We start from the raw sequence: 15,577 nt of genomic DNA, 5'->3' as shown, positions 1-15,577 counted from the left end.
TATCCAAGTCTGTAAACCAAAAACGTTGCAACATAACCTTCAGCTTAAGAACGTGACGAGAGCGTAAGCCAAACTGGAGGCTCGGAAGCTGGGTAAAGGCCCGTTTTCAATCAAGCTTTTCTAGTTGCTTTATTTAGGAGCTTCGCTTCAACAGTAAATCGCGATTTGCCTGACAAAAACGCGATTCAAATGGTGAAGCAAAAGCGAAACTCTTCACCCGTTTTCAAATTCACTTCTCTCGCCTCTCCACGCTCGTCAGGACCCGTGTTTATATCAGTTGTCTTCTGTTCAATATTTAGGCTAGTTAAAAAATACTCATAAATATCCTTAAAATAGTTAAAAACACCATTAATATGCTTCTAAATATCCTTAACACTCGATATTGTTTTTGAAAATTAGGCCTATTCTCACTTTAAAACACGCGGCGCAAAAAATTGCGCGAGAGATATAACGTACCCACGTGACTACTAGGCCAAGCGCTTTTTCGGATAAAAGCGAAAGCAAATATCTACCCGAGGTAGATACCAGCTTTTCGATTATTTCACGCGAATCTGATTCAGAAGCGCCCAAAAAAGCGCGTTTGAAAACGGGTTCCGATTTCGCTTTAGCCTTTTGCTTCAGTTTTTGAAGCAAAAGCTTCATGAAAAGCGTGATTGAAAACGGGCCTTTAAGTGTAACTGGGTTCTCCCGAGTCCCGACTCCGAGAATCAAGAATATATACAAATACAATACATAAGAAACCTAAGCCTTGGTCTTAAAGAACATCCAAAAACCAATATCTTATAATATAATGAAATCAATTACCTTTAGTTTTATACCTGGATTGCTTTATTAAACAAAATTTCGACCTGATAGCAAAGTGTTTCTTAGCAAGAGTGTTACAGAAAATTTATAAAATGAAATAAATATTTTAAGCCGGTAAAATACTAAACAAGCGTCGACTGCTCAAAAACAAGTTCAACCATGGAGCCTGTATCTTTTTAAGATTCATGCTCCATGGTTCAACTTCCACAGAATGAATCAAACTGAAAATGTCAACTTAACTTGTTATTAGGCACAAAGCTAGGCCCTCCCTTGTTCTCAATATGCTTGAAAATTGAAGAAATGGGTATCAGCGCGCTAACAGGTTAACCTGACGTTTAACTGAAGAGCTGTACTTCCGTAATTAACTAAAATGAACATACTTAGACTTAATTGTTTCTGATTAGACTAGCGGATCGCACACCCTGAATACTAAATTGTTAAATTAAGAGTATTCCGAAAAGTAACTTCGCTCTAGTTTTTCGGTTAGAGGTGGCTAAATATCACGAAAAACCCCATGTTAATCTCCATAGGAAAATTGGCAAAAGCATGTGAATTTTGCTTTAACGTTACAAAAGAGTATCAAGTCATATCTACAAGGGCCTACCGGCCCTGTAGAATAAATAATGAAATTTAACTAATTTTTATAATTTAGTCAGATTTTCTCCCCATATCGGTGACTGGAGACCTCTTCTCCTCAAAACACAAAATGGCTCGAATTTTACCACGGTTTGGTGAACAATTTCCAACATCCGCCGCCACAGCGCTAGTGTCAGTCGTTGCTCTAAGCAAACCTACCTCCCTATTCAGTTGCCAGTCCATGACGGTGAGGTGGTCTGAGTTTACATCGAAGTGCATACCTTGTGTGCGAATGCTTAAAGCCCGGGGTAATTAGGGCAAGGCTTACCAGTTTGGCAGTTTCAATTATCCCGCCCATATTTCTGTTGGCGCAAATAAGTATAATCCCGACCAGTTTATATGACACCTTATTCGGTAGCACAAAATACCCGTAAAAGTATATCTTCGAACCTCTTTGAGTGTTAACAGGTGCCCACTTCGATAACAATAAGTACAGTATAACTCCGTACTTTTTTGGGTTTTAATTGATGCCTATTGCGGTAGCCCAAAATACGTTTCATAGCTTTATAAGTATAATCTCGAACCTTTTTGATTGTTAACAGGTACCTCTTTCAGTAATAAGGAGCACATCTCAAAATTTTAAGTATTATTCTGAACTTTGTTGGGGCTTAAATGATACCCATTTCGGTAAAGCAAAATACCTTATACTCCTTAAAAATACATTCTTTTTTAGTACAATTTTATAGTACCATTACATAAAGGCATTTAAGAGTACCTTCACAGAAAGGTATTTTGTGGTACCTTTAAAGGTACTACTGGGGATGCGTAGAAAAATACCTTAAAAGGTACTGGACAGTACGGTTTCTTTACAGTGAAATTGATTTATTAGCTAATACTGCGACGAGTTCTAAAAAACGGTCGCCCGTCATTGGCACCTCACATTTTTACCAGTTTTGTATACGGCTAATGTGCCAAGAATATTAATTGAAATTCGAAAAACAGACCTACCCCTGTGGAGAAGGCGAAGGAGGATTATTCTTTAGCATCTCAGACTGGTGAAGGTTTCAGAAATTGGATAAACTTTTAGCATTAGTTTTTAAAAATGTTTTCTCGCAAATTCAGAGAAAAACCACATTCTTGATTATCATTTCCAGGATGGTGTTCCGTCGTGGTTGTGGAAGTTTCACAATATCTATCAAAACAAGAACACCAATGGTTGGATGTTCTCGGTGTTTTTTGGGATATAATTATATATATACAAATCATCTTTCTACCACTACCGAAACACTATTTTTACTAGAGCTGAAATTTGTGAATAGAAGAATATTTTTATTATGAGTAATTTTTTCTATAGGCAACAGGAATTGTGGAAAATCCCGAAGTTCTGCCAAGCATTGGACTCATTTTAGAAAACGCTGGATACTTGAAGAACAACTAGCGAAGAAAATATGCCTTCATAGAAATTTCAAATTGTTCGTCAGAAATACAGTTGTCTCTAAAGGTGTATTATTGAAAGAAATTAATCTACGCCAAAAATTAACCTTTGTAATTTAAAGCATTAAAGAAAAATTAATATAACATCAATCACTCATTCTGAAGTTTTTAGTTATTTAACCTTTTAGAAAACCATTTGTCAAGCTCATGAATAGGTATTTACATAAAACTAAAGGAGCACAGTAAAAATGTAACTGAATCTTCACGAGTGACGTTTCTCAACAAATAGAAGTCGCTCCAACTAAGAAAAACAAACTTTGCAATTTAAATGAATAAGTAAAAACTTTCTGTACAAATTTTCTGTTGCAGAGAGTAATTAAATTAAAAAACTAAATCACCTATACATGCTGATAAACAAGGGATTTTATTTTAAATATCTTTTCGAGATTTTCGCTTCCATCATGATCAGATTGACAGTACACTGTTAAAAATAATGGTCCATAAATGGTATAAAAAGAGTATATCCTCTCCCGCTGCACCATTAATGGTTTAAATTTGGCTAGACAATGGTGTGATTATGGTTTGCTTTAAATGGCAAACCATTGATGGTGTAAGAATGGTTTATCTTAAATTTTTGACTATTCCATGTATGGTTTGATAATGGCATGTTAGGATAAGTGGTTAAAATATGGTTAAGAAATGGTTTATGTTTAAAACTTTTGACCATTCCATATATGGTTTGATAATGGAAAGTAGTTAGGCGGCATAGCAATAAAATCATGCGTTTTATGATTAAAGTATTAAACTTTCAGGGTAGCTTATACACATGGCGAAGGCTTATTTTTTTAAAGGAGGCGTTTTAAATTGTTGTTAAGACGGCGGCCATCTTGAAAAAATGGCGATGAATGTGCGTATAGTTTAAATTGGCTATATCTCTGAAAGTTATCGTTAGATATTCTTCATTTTTAAAGCAAACGAAAGTATTTAATGTAATCTAACTTAATATACCCATATCAACTTAATCAAATTTATATATTTAATTTTTTTAAATTTTACACCGATATTTAAATTATTACAATGACCGTTTAAGATATAAAACGTACTTATGAGGCATTAGAAAGCTCGGTTTCTTCGGTTTCGAATGATAATTTAAATTATGAAAATTAGCAAATCAAAATTTAATATAGGGTATTATTTTCCCTTATTCTATTCTCAGGCCCACTTCGAAATCGTTGAGAGACAAAATTATGATAATGAAATTGGATCAAAAATTGTTTCAGTTAATTAAGCTTTAATTCGATAGTAATTAATTAATGGAAAGTGTGTTTTACAAAATGAATTTTAATTTCCATCACATTTTCCATCACACTCGCATAAGGCTGTACATGATAAGTCAGAAGCTCTGCACTTACATCTGAGAGTGCCACATCCTTTTTTACAGCCACAGTGAATTAATTCATGGCAGATTTTTGATGCTTCTGGTAATGATGTCCAATAAGGTTCGTATGAGCTATCAAGTAATCGCCATCCCCAATCTTCCGGACGTGGCAGATCCATTATTGGGTTGAGCGTCTGTCCCCAGCAAATAGCACCCTGGTAAATTGCTCTCTTGACGTGCTGTTCCAAAGCCGCTTTCGTAGGTGGGATATTTTCTAGTGAATTGCAGTGCCTTGAAAATATTACCCTTCTGGCTTCGTTAATGTTGGTGCATGTACTCGTTCTGTCATACATTAGGATAACAAACCTTTCTATTATTGACATTTGCAAGTCTGTGATATTGGTATTCGTTGGTGATATGTTTATTAGTATAGCGCTTCCGTTAATTCTGGAAATGAACGCCAGATTTTCCACGCAGTTTTCTTTCCATGATTTGCAAATGATGAGACTGTGTCGCATCCAGTCAACGCGTGAAACAGTGGCAAAGCCAACGACTTTTGCGGTCCTATAGATATCGATATTTCGTGGACAGGAAGGTATCGAAATCCCTTTCCAGTTCCAAATGCAATCCATAGCTCGTCTAGCTTTAGCTTTGTGAATGCCATAATTGAGAGAACTACAACATCAGTATCAACTGTTCGGATTTGAATATTGAGATGACCCTTTTCACAAGCATCAGCTGCATGAATCAAAACACGTGTATCTGCCTCTTCGTGGTTGCAAGGCTCTAGTGAGAGTTTATCTTCTCTAAAAGGAACAGAGAAGATGTCTGAACCATTGGTAACCACAAATTCTTTATCATCCATTTTAAATGCTTCTAAAGCAGAATTAGACAAATATTTAAAAAGTTCTGATTTGTTTTCATCGACCCGAAGAAATGTTTGCCAGTTTCGTGGTATTGGGGAAGAATCTGCAACTCGTGCTCTTACTCCAGAGCCACGTTTTCCTCTAGTTGAAGCTTTTAGACTTTTAGGTAAATATATGTCAAATACAATATCCAAACGACAAGCATTCTGAACTTGCTCTTTCAGGTATGGTATAAAAACAGAATTAGCATACTCTTTAAATGTTTTTGCAGCGCCTGGTTGAAGCATCTGAACAATCACTGGCCCGTCTAATATTGAGCATGTGCTTAATGGACGACCTGCTCCAGAAGTATAGTAGTCCTCCATGCATAATAAAAGATCCGACTTTGTTCCATGCCGCAAGCTCCCGTTTTCCGATATTGACGGTGGATATGATTGGTTTTCGTGGGCGAAGAACTCTTCAATATCTCCTTGTCGAGATTGGCAAGCAACGTATAATCGCGAGAATAGTCCTAAATCACTTTTGATCGATGCTAGTTTTGACTTGACTTTTCCCTGACCTTTAGCAATAGGGGTCGAAAACAGAGTGAGCTTGTTTCGAGGCAAAACATCGTCAGTAGGTTTGACTCTATCAACAAGTCGATCTTTAATAAAAGATTTAAATTGTTCTTGTCCTATTCGTTCAGCATTGCGAATGGTTTCCGCTACTGAATCCGGTGCAATTACTTTAGTATCTAGTACAAGCAAATCTTTACTGTCTTCTTCAAATGGGTTTCCGAATTCTTCAAAGGCGTCAGTTAGAGATCTTACGTCCGTTTCAAATGAATCTTGAATGCTGAAAGTTTGTTCATGATGTTTAAAATTTTGAAATGTGCTCGACGCTTCTTGAGAATCTTCAAACTCGTTTATCAAGCGAGAGATTTCGGGACCAGCTATCATCCATCTGCGTAGTGCTGATGGGTTTTCGGTTAAGCCGACAGCGCCACCGTCTCCTTTTATACATGCATTCATCTGTTCGTGAGCATGGTCAATTGAAATGGTAGAAAATGAGCGTTTTGATTTCTTTACTGTAAACTTTCCATTCTTGAAAGCCAATGCCACATCTGGATGTTTTATTGAAAGATCTGCCATATCTCTAAGATGGATGGTTATCCAACGAGCATAGTTGGTGTGATCGAGTGCAAAAAACCACGGAGCCAGTTCTGTAAGAGAATCAAGATACATAGAAAAGTTCGATTCTCTAATTGAGCGAACATATATCAAGATGTTAAGCTCAAGTGACAAAACAATGGACCAATAATGAAAATGCGGCGAGTGTTTCATCCTTTCTTTAGTCCAAGTATCAAAATCAAGAACTTCCGTATTTTCAGTTTTAGATACGTAATTTCTGTAAGCTCTATGTAAGAGCGTATGCAAAGCGGCAGCTGTAATTTGGTGAGCTCTTCTTGTACGCGATATGTGGCTAGCTCGAAGGAACGAATCAGCGGTACCAGAATTGGCAATATTTGCTTTTACCAGGGCTTGAGTCCATCCGCTTCCTCTGAGCCAATCACCAACTGTCTTCAAACCTGCCATCTCAATATGCAATCCACCAAAAAATATAACAAACTTGTCTTCACCATAACGATCAGGCCATTGCCACTGAATCTGCTTGGCAATTGCATATAGCGGCTGATCGAACGTAATAACCGGTGCTTGACAAGCGTTCAAATAATCAGTAGCTTTTTGGATAACGTCCATTGCATGTTTAATCATTGCCACCGAATGTGCAGCATCGTGAAAGAAGGGCAACAAGACAATAGATTGTACAGGTTTATCTATATTGGATTGCAAACTCGCATGATAAGCCGCCCATGATATATTTTTGTATATGTTACTAGGTGGCTCTTCGACGGTGTCTCTTACCATGTCCAGCCATTTTTTCTCTTTCTTCTTATATGTGTCGCAATTTGATTCATTTGGCAATATTGATTTGGTTGGCGGAACCTTGGAACTTCGTAGGGAAACATTAACTGGTTGAACGGTAGTGTAATCGTATGGAAGGTTTTTAATGGACTTTTGTTCGTTATCTGCCACAAGTATTTCAATGTTCCTGATTATTCCTTCTTCAACATGTGACGTATGTTGAATTAATGAAATAGCGGTTCCGTGAAAGGAATCCTTTGACGTTGTTGAACTAGGATTGTGATCTATATTGTCCACAGCGGCAGATGTAAAGACATTTGAACGTAGACTTGGAGGGCAAACAACGCCTTCAGTTTCGTAATGATGCAATACACTGTTTCCAAGCTGAGATGAAAGACGCAAAACCCTATCGTAAGAAATACAGATTCCAAAATGTGATAATTTGTCTATTAGCTGTCGTTTTCTGGTAGTTGCATGTAATAATAACCCAATATATAAAGCAAGAGGGGTTTCATTTCCAATGCTGTGTTTCGTAACAGAGGAATCAGCCTTCATTCGTTCATACTTGGTGCTGTTGAACTTCAGTAACTGCGCAATGGTTAATGTAGCCTTGGTTACAGTTGTTTGAGCTTGTTTTTTGATATTTGGTCCTTGGAGAATCATATTAACAAGCGCTATCAAAACATCCGGAACGCTTTCTTTTTCACAGTTTTGTCCGAATGACCCGTTGAATGGCCGTGTATTTGAAAATAAATGTCTCCGAATAATTTTTGCGGTGCGAGCGATGCAAAGGGCGTCACTGTCGAGATTTTCTGCTAAGGAATTTTTCAGTGTTTCAGCGATCACGTCTCTAAATGTCAGAAGAATATCCCTTCCTTCTTTCACTGCCTCTATGTTCGGAATATTTGCTAAGAGTCTATCTTTCAATCTAGTTGTGTGAACTTTCGTGGTTTTCTCCGCTCCCAATTGAATCATTCGGGAATCGTAGAGTTCAGCGAGCTTTGATAGCTTAAATATATGTGGGCCACTACTTTCTATTCTTGCATCTTCGATGTAGCTAACTAGTTCGGCAAAAGCAATTCCAGAAATGTTCCTCTGATCTTCTATATTAGCTTCTGTATCTTGCGATTTAGTAGCTCTAGCTCGGTTATGTAGTTGAACTAAGCATTTTGAATGATACCGAGCTTCAAGTGCTACCATGTCACCAGAACTCAGTTTCCCTAAAAGATTAGTATCTTGCAAACGTTCTGCGCTCTCCCGAACGCGCTTTTCCATTTCAATAGTAGTTACGCTATGTAATGGGTTACCATGACTGGCTTCTTTACCGCAGAAGAAACACAGAGCTTCGCCAATTTTATGTGAAAGTGATTTACGCGATCTTGTGCTAAGCATATTATCCGATTTGAGATCAGTAGTTTTTTTAGCTCTTTCCAGAGATTTGTTGTTATACTTTAAACGGCAAGATTTGTGCCACTTCGCGTTATGAATCTTAAGCGTCGTTTCAATCCCTTCACCCTCATCTAAGTTTTCAATATTAATTGTTTTCGGCAACTGATTTATTTTATGGAAAGCCATTAGATGTTCAGCCAGTGACAAATATCCCATGCCTGCACTTTTAGTTCGTCCTTTATCAGGACATACTAAATTCTCGCTGACAATATTGGATTGACAGAGAACACATAGTTCCCAATTTATTTTGCAAGATGAATGTGCCGCCATATTGCTTAAAATGAATATATAGGCTAAGTTAAATAAAATTCATAATATGAATTTCATATATTTTATTCGCAAACCATTTAGTAGAACTTGATATTATTGATATTCAAACAAAACCTGTCATAATTCATAATCCAACGCACGCGGTTGAACGCGAACTCTATTTTATGCGTCTCTTTTTCAAAAAGAGAAACAGATAGCTTTTAGTTACAGTTTACGAAAAATCGAACACCAGTCGAAATAATCCTTTAATATAGGCCAGTGAAACCAAATCCAACGCACGCGGTGCAACGCGAACTCTATTTTATTCGTCTCTTTTTCAAAAAGAGAAACAGATAGCTTTTAGTTACAGTTTACGAAAAATCCAACACCAGTCGAAATAATCCTTTATTAAGTGAAATCAAAACGTTTTCGCGCCTATGTTTAAAAAAGGGAATATCCATTGTTACCAAGCGTTTTTGACTTATCATGTAGTTTAAAACTTGAAAAAGAAAATGAACATGAACATGGTAATTTCCTTTAGAGAAAATTAATAGCTTGCCTTTTTTTGGCAAAACTATAATTATTTGACTAGTAATCATTTAAAGATTAATTAATATTATAATGGAAAAACCAACATTTCAATAATGCCTATATTTTAAGCAATCGTTTTCTGCAAGAATGAAAATGATCTAACGGTAACTTGCAGAGATATAGCCATTTAAAATTATCATTCAGTCTACCGCCATTTTTTCAAGATGGCGGCCTTCACAACAACAATTTAAAAAGCCTCCTATAAAAAAATTTATCCTCCTCATGTGTGCAAGCTCCTCTAAAAGTGTGACACTCTAATCACAAAACGCACAATTAATTAAATTTTTTGGGCTATGCCGCCTGACTAAAGTTGGATATATGGTTCGAATTTGGTTTAAAAATATTTAACCATTTTTTCTCTATTCCAAATATGGTTTGGTTATGGAAAGTCAGGATATATGGTTAAAATATGGTATAAACATAGTTAAAATTTTTTCTATATTCCATATTAGGTTTGATAATGGAAAATTAGGGTGTATGGTTAAAATTTGGTTTAAAAATAGTTAACAATTTTTACTCTATTCCACAACAGGCATAAAATTGAAACGTTGGCACATTAGTTTAAATTTTAACTGTTGACGTAGCCATAGTTTTTACCTCCCGAGTGAAGATGACGTCACGGAGAGGTATTTCACTGGACGTGTCTGTCTGTCTGTCACCGCGTTCGCACTTTCCAAATCGGAGCAAACGTGTTCACAATTTCCGGACCGAGTTCGCAGTATACAGAATTTCAGGAAATTTTATTTCCTTGCTTTATCCATCTTATTTAACGCCAATCATTAACTATCCGTTACACCTTCATCTGCTGTCCAACCGCCATTGTTTCACCCAATACCAACCGCTATTTAATAGCTTCTAACAACAACCCTGTGCACTCGCCTTTCGTGTACACCACATACACAATAATCTGTTCTTATTGGTTTCTTACACCACCATTTACTGGTCTTTCCTCTATACCACATACACACCAATCTGCAACATTGGCCTCTACTCCATCATTGTCGTTGGACTTAAAATGTTTTCTTATCCCTTAGTGTGAATCAATCGCCTTATATACCCTAAATTTACAACAGTTCTGACATAGGTGTTCCCTAGAAGTATAACGTTAAAGATAGATATGTTTAAAATTATTATAGGAATTAAGTTTCTTAAACCGACTTAACTATAATTAACGTAAAATACTGACGATTAAAATAATTAATATCAGTTATATTTATTTAATTATTTAAGATAAACGTCTTTCTATGTAATGACACAAGTGAGAGTTTATATAGAACGAGTAATGACGATTGCATCTGAATCGAAACACTACACGCATATCAAAGTTAATATAAAGCGAGTAGGATGAAAAGATCTCTTACAAAACTACAACATTTTATTTTTGCAGAATATTAAATGGAAATATTTTAAATATTTTTCGGCATTACGATTCTTTTAGTAGTTGTGTAGCTATAAAGCTCTGTTTCATCTCAATGTTGCAAGAACATCTTTTGATATTAACATTTCAAACTTGGTGTTTACTTATTAATTCAGCTTTACTTCATTTATATATAGTGTAAACGTAAATTTGAATCCTGTATTTCCGGTTTTCTCATTGGCTAATGGACCTGGGTCTAGAAAGTAAATCTTTGTTTGAAAGAGTACGCCCTCGGAACACCCGGAGACGTTTATTTTGGTTTCCCAACTTTTCATGAAACAATTTACTATTTATTTTTTATTACCTCTCCGAGTGAATTATGCCACAGAGAGGTCCTAATTTCGACGTGTGTGTCTGTTGTTACACACCAGGGGACTGCGTTCTCAGTTTTCAAACTGGAGCAAATGTGTTCTCAATTTCCAAACCGCATATACAGTTCCCGGGAATTTGTAAAATTGTATTCCTCTTACACTTGCTATTACTCCATTGTCTGTCTAACACTACCAACTTCTTGTTTTTGTCCATCCCAAATGGACACCAGTCTGTACTTACTGGCTTCTATACACGACCATCATCCGGTCTTTTATCCATCCCACATGGACACCAGTCTGTATTTACTGGCTTCTATACACGACCATCATCCGATCTTTTATCCATCCCACATGGACACCAGTCTGTATTTACTGGCTTCTAAACACCACCATCATCCGGTCTTTTGTCCATCCCACATGGACACCAGTCTGTACGTACTGGCTTCTATCTCCATCGTCATCGTTAAGGTTAAGATATACGCGGTAAACAGCTAGGGTTACGACAAACGTCTAGCCTCCCAGTGGTGGGGCTTCCGCCAAAGGTTCGCGCAATTGCTCTGTTCTTAACAATACTTGAGATTTGAAACATTTATATACTACCGATTTGAGTAGGACGAAACAGTACGCGTATCCTTCATTTCAAACGTCAATATTAGTCAAGTTATGGTATCGGTTCCTGGTCAAGTCTATCAAGATTGTCTAATTATTCTTAATTAAAATGATGTAACGCTCAATAAAGTCAATAACCAACAAAGAAAATATACAATATTAATTATATTTATTTTAGAATTTAAGACAATCTGGTTTCTCAACTCAAAATTAATACAGAAAGAGTTAAACAGCAGTAAATGTGTTTGTTTGTGTGTCTGTCCGTTGCTATACTAGTGCACCGCGTTAGGAGCTCGCTTGTGTAAAGAAATCTTACAAAACCTCAATATTTCATTTTTTTCCTAATATAAAGTGATTGTATGGAAATATTTCCGTAATTTCGATGCCTTTAGTAGTTTTGTAGCTTTAAAGCTCTGTTTCATTTTGATATTTCAAGGATAATCTTAAATATTATTATTTGAAATGGCTGTTTATATATTACTTAAGCTATACTACATCTGTATATAGAATAATCCTTGGTTTAGATAATACTAAAAGAACGCGAAGGCTTATACTTTGTCGATTAACTCCATTCTAGCTTCCAAGAGGCTGGATTACAGGAGAAACGCCACGACTCCCAGGCCTAGAGAATCAAAGAGTAGACAATTGAGGCCCGAGGTGAATTAAAATATGGGTTTTGTTATTCGTCTCTGTAATGAAGAGACATTAACGGTTCAGAGTGAGCCGAAAGTCAAATATACATTTAAATAATCGGGTTTAGATTTCAAACTAAAATAAAGCTATATGGTGGTCATCGGATTATTGAAAGGTCCGGTCGTAATCAGATTCTAGCTACTATGAATATAGTTGGGGTGAAACGAGAGGATGGTGTTTACATGGCAATCGAGATGGTAATGTAGCTTTCATCATAAAGGGTATAAATATCATGCATGATGGGAATAATAACGGATAAAATATCATCGATTATGGGAATAATAACGGATAAAATGTCATCGATTATGGGAATAATAACGGTTTAAAAAACATCCATGATGGGAATAATAACGGTTTAAAAAATATCCACGATGGGAATAATAACGGTTTAAATATCGTCCATGATAGGCATAATAACGGTTAAAAGAACATCCATGATGGGAATAATAACGGGTTAAATAACATCCATGGTGGGAATAATAACGGGTTAAGAAACATCCATGATGGGAATAATGATGGATAAAATATCATCCATGGTGGGAATAATAACGGGTTAAGAAAAATCCACGATGGGAATAATAACTGTTAAAATATCGTCCACGATAGCCATAATAACGGGTTAAATAACATCCATGGTGGGAATAATAACGGGTTAAGAAACATCCATGATGGGAGTAATGATGGTTTAAATAACATCTATGATGGGAATAATGATGGTTTAAAAAACATCCATGATGGGAATGATATTGGTGCTTTACCGATCCATTATATATTTCCATAATGGTTTAAATAACATCCATGATGGGAATGATATTGGTGCTGTACCGATCCATTACATATGCCCATAAGGGTTCAAAACCAAACCGGATAGGGTTTGGTTTTCTGACAAAAGTGATATATCCATTAATGGAATAGAAGTAAACCATTATTTTTTACAGTGTAGGCCACTTCTTTCAAGATAAAGGGTTATCGATCTCGCACTTAAAAACCAGAAGTAGCTTCTCTGTATAGTGACCGTGATCGGGAGGTCCTAATTTGCCAATAGATTTTTTCCAACTTTTTTACAAACTTACCAATACTCGTTGTAACTAACCCCTCGAAATGTTTGCAAAAACCATAAGCATCTTTATTCAAAAATCAAATTAAATATACAATTAATCATTAATTAATAACGAAATACATTAAATTACCATTATAAAGATGATACTAGCCCTTTAAACTCAACCCTATTCCTTTAAAATAAACTGAAAACAAATTCCCGGTTTCTAAAGACAACTACAATTAAAGAGGAAATAGCCCATCAAAATTGACATCGAACTTTCTAGAACTGTCCTATACCGCAATATCCAAATTGAAATACCTGGCCACTAACGTATCTTTGAAGAACCCAGAAGAATGCCTCGCTTAGTTAGAACCCAAGCAACAAGACCTTTAGACACTATCCTGGTACCTGGCCCGAGGAACTTCTAGAAGATTTTTTTGAACCCTTAAACTGACCAATTGATCCGTCTTTGGTCCTAAATCTAAATGTTTTGCCTATACGCTGATAAACATGAATCCGCCCGGCTACTTCATGAATATAGTCCACTATTCGCCAAACCAAAGCCAATCAACAAACGCCATTGTCCAGGGGATCCTTGCGAGAAACTAGAAGTTATAAATACGTAGTCCCACCTGTCCCACCCTCAGTCGATAACTGAAATCCTTAAATGAAACCCTGTCGGCTCCTTCTCAGAAATCCTTAAAAACCAACGAAGTACGAAGTATCATCTTAATCGAAACCCTTGAATTTTATTAATTTTTGAACTATTTTTTTCGGAAAAGAAACTCGGATGTGTCTTTTTTAACCACTAATATTTAAAAAAGAAGAGAAGGAGCGCGAGTGTGAAAAATATTAAAAGAAAAAATATAATTAACCCTTAAATCGAGTAAGAAGAAAAGAAGAAACCTTAACCTAACCCCTAATAACCGAGGTGGATTAGGGCAAGTTTTGAGCGAGCCATAGGGCTCACTGTGGGGGCATTTCATTTACGAGAGAGAGGAAGAGGAACGGCTGGGTGGGTTGAAATTTCTCCCCTCTATCAACGGAGTAAGATTAAGGTCCTACCTGGTGGATGTTAAGAGAAACAACACGGGATATTGACAAAATGGCCTCCGAAGTTAAGCTTTAAAACTATTCGCGACCTATTATGAGAATTAACAGCTCTAAAAGTTAAGAAGAAGCATCACCTCAATGTAATTTTTATTTAATGGTGAAGCAAAATATGAGAAATAAGTATGTAGGTTTTAACATATAGATAAAAATCCGACAAATAGGAACGAAAAATCGGAAAAAATAGCTAAGCCTTTGCCGTGCTTTAAATCAGTTTCCACCCAGTGCTTGACTTTAATAAATCCCGTCACAACACTCACAAAACCACCAAAGAAATCGGATGTTAAACGGAAAGGTACTTCGACTGCTGACAAATCAACAAACGTCGACAGCAAAAGTCTTCAAGATTGTATCCACTCATACAGTATCAGTGGTAGCTGGGACATTGTTTTGCGATACTTCAAAGCTGATAAATTTTTATTATCACGAAGAATTAAATTACGAAGTAAGTTAAGTTCCTCGTTATACGATAGGCTCTTAGTTTGACCCGAGCCGTAATAGTAGTAGTAGTAGTAGTGGCCGGAGTTTTCGCTTCGTTATCGTAAGATTTTAGCTTAAAAGGAACTCTAAAATACCTTAAACCACCAATAGGGGTAACTGAGTTCGGTTAGAGATATAATTTTAATTAAAATTTTTTAAGAACGCAGCCGGGAATCGAACCCGGGTCGCTCACACAGTAATAAGACATTCTACCACCGAGCCATAGAGACTTGATAGAAACCGCGTGGTTTTATCGTTTAGTTTTATCTCTAAAATGTCGGGGTGATGTGGGGTGGGGTACCTCTTAATCTGTGGGGTCGGATACTTTTGAATTTTTATCTGTGGGGTCGGATACTTATGAATTTGTATGTTTGGGGTTTTTATATTTATTTATTTTATTTATGTGCTAATCTGGGAGCACAGTGCTCCCAGCCAAGTCGAGCACTGACATCCTTTTCTCGAAGCAACTCACGACACTTTTAAGCCCACTGTAACTTCGTGATGGGTCAATGCCTACGAGATAGATAGAAAGCCTGAGCACGGTCCCCTTTGAGCTGGGGAAAGATAGGGGATCTGGCCTGCTTGTTTTTGCGCGTTTCTGGCCTCAGGTGGCGCTTTTATATGACACTTTTCTTTTTAAATATTTCGTTTCCCGCCAAAAATG

The 15,577-nt window shown here is 36.6% G+C and overlaps 1 protein-coding gene across 1 annotated transcript in view; it reads left to right on the top strand.

Moving 5' to 3' along the window:
- LOC149720192 (acyl-CoA synthetase short-chain family member 3, mitochondrial-like) overlaps positions 1-2,945 on the top strand; it is a 67,261-nt gene extending 64,316 nt beyond the window's left edge. Inside the window, exon 8 of the mRNA XM_089864425.1 lies at positions 2,735-2,945. Coding sequence (XP_089720551.1) covers positions 2,735-2,818 — 84 coding nt within the window. The 3' untranslated portion in view covers positions 2,819-2,945. The remainder of the gene's footprint in view (positions 1-2,734) is intronic.
- Positions 2,946-15,577: the final 12,632 nt, after the last annotated feature.

The sequence above is a fragment of the Phalangium opilio genome, unplaced genomic scaffold (genome assembly GCF_054372755.1).
Source record: "Phalangium opilio isolate 3A_F unplaced genomic scaffold, DU_Popi_V2 ptg000002l_1, whole genome shotgun sequence".
NCBI classification, from domain to species: domain Eukaryota; kingdom Metazoa; phylum Arthropoda; class Arachnida; order Opiliones; family Phalangiidae; genus Phalangium; species Phalangium opilio.
Note: the sequence above shows the minus strand (reverse complement) of the source record. Positions and strands in the feature narration are given on the sequence as shown.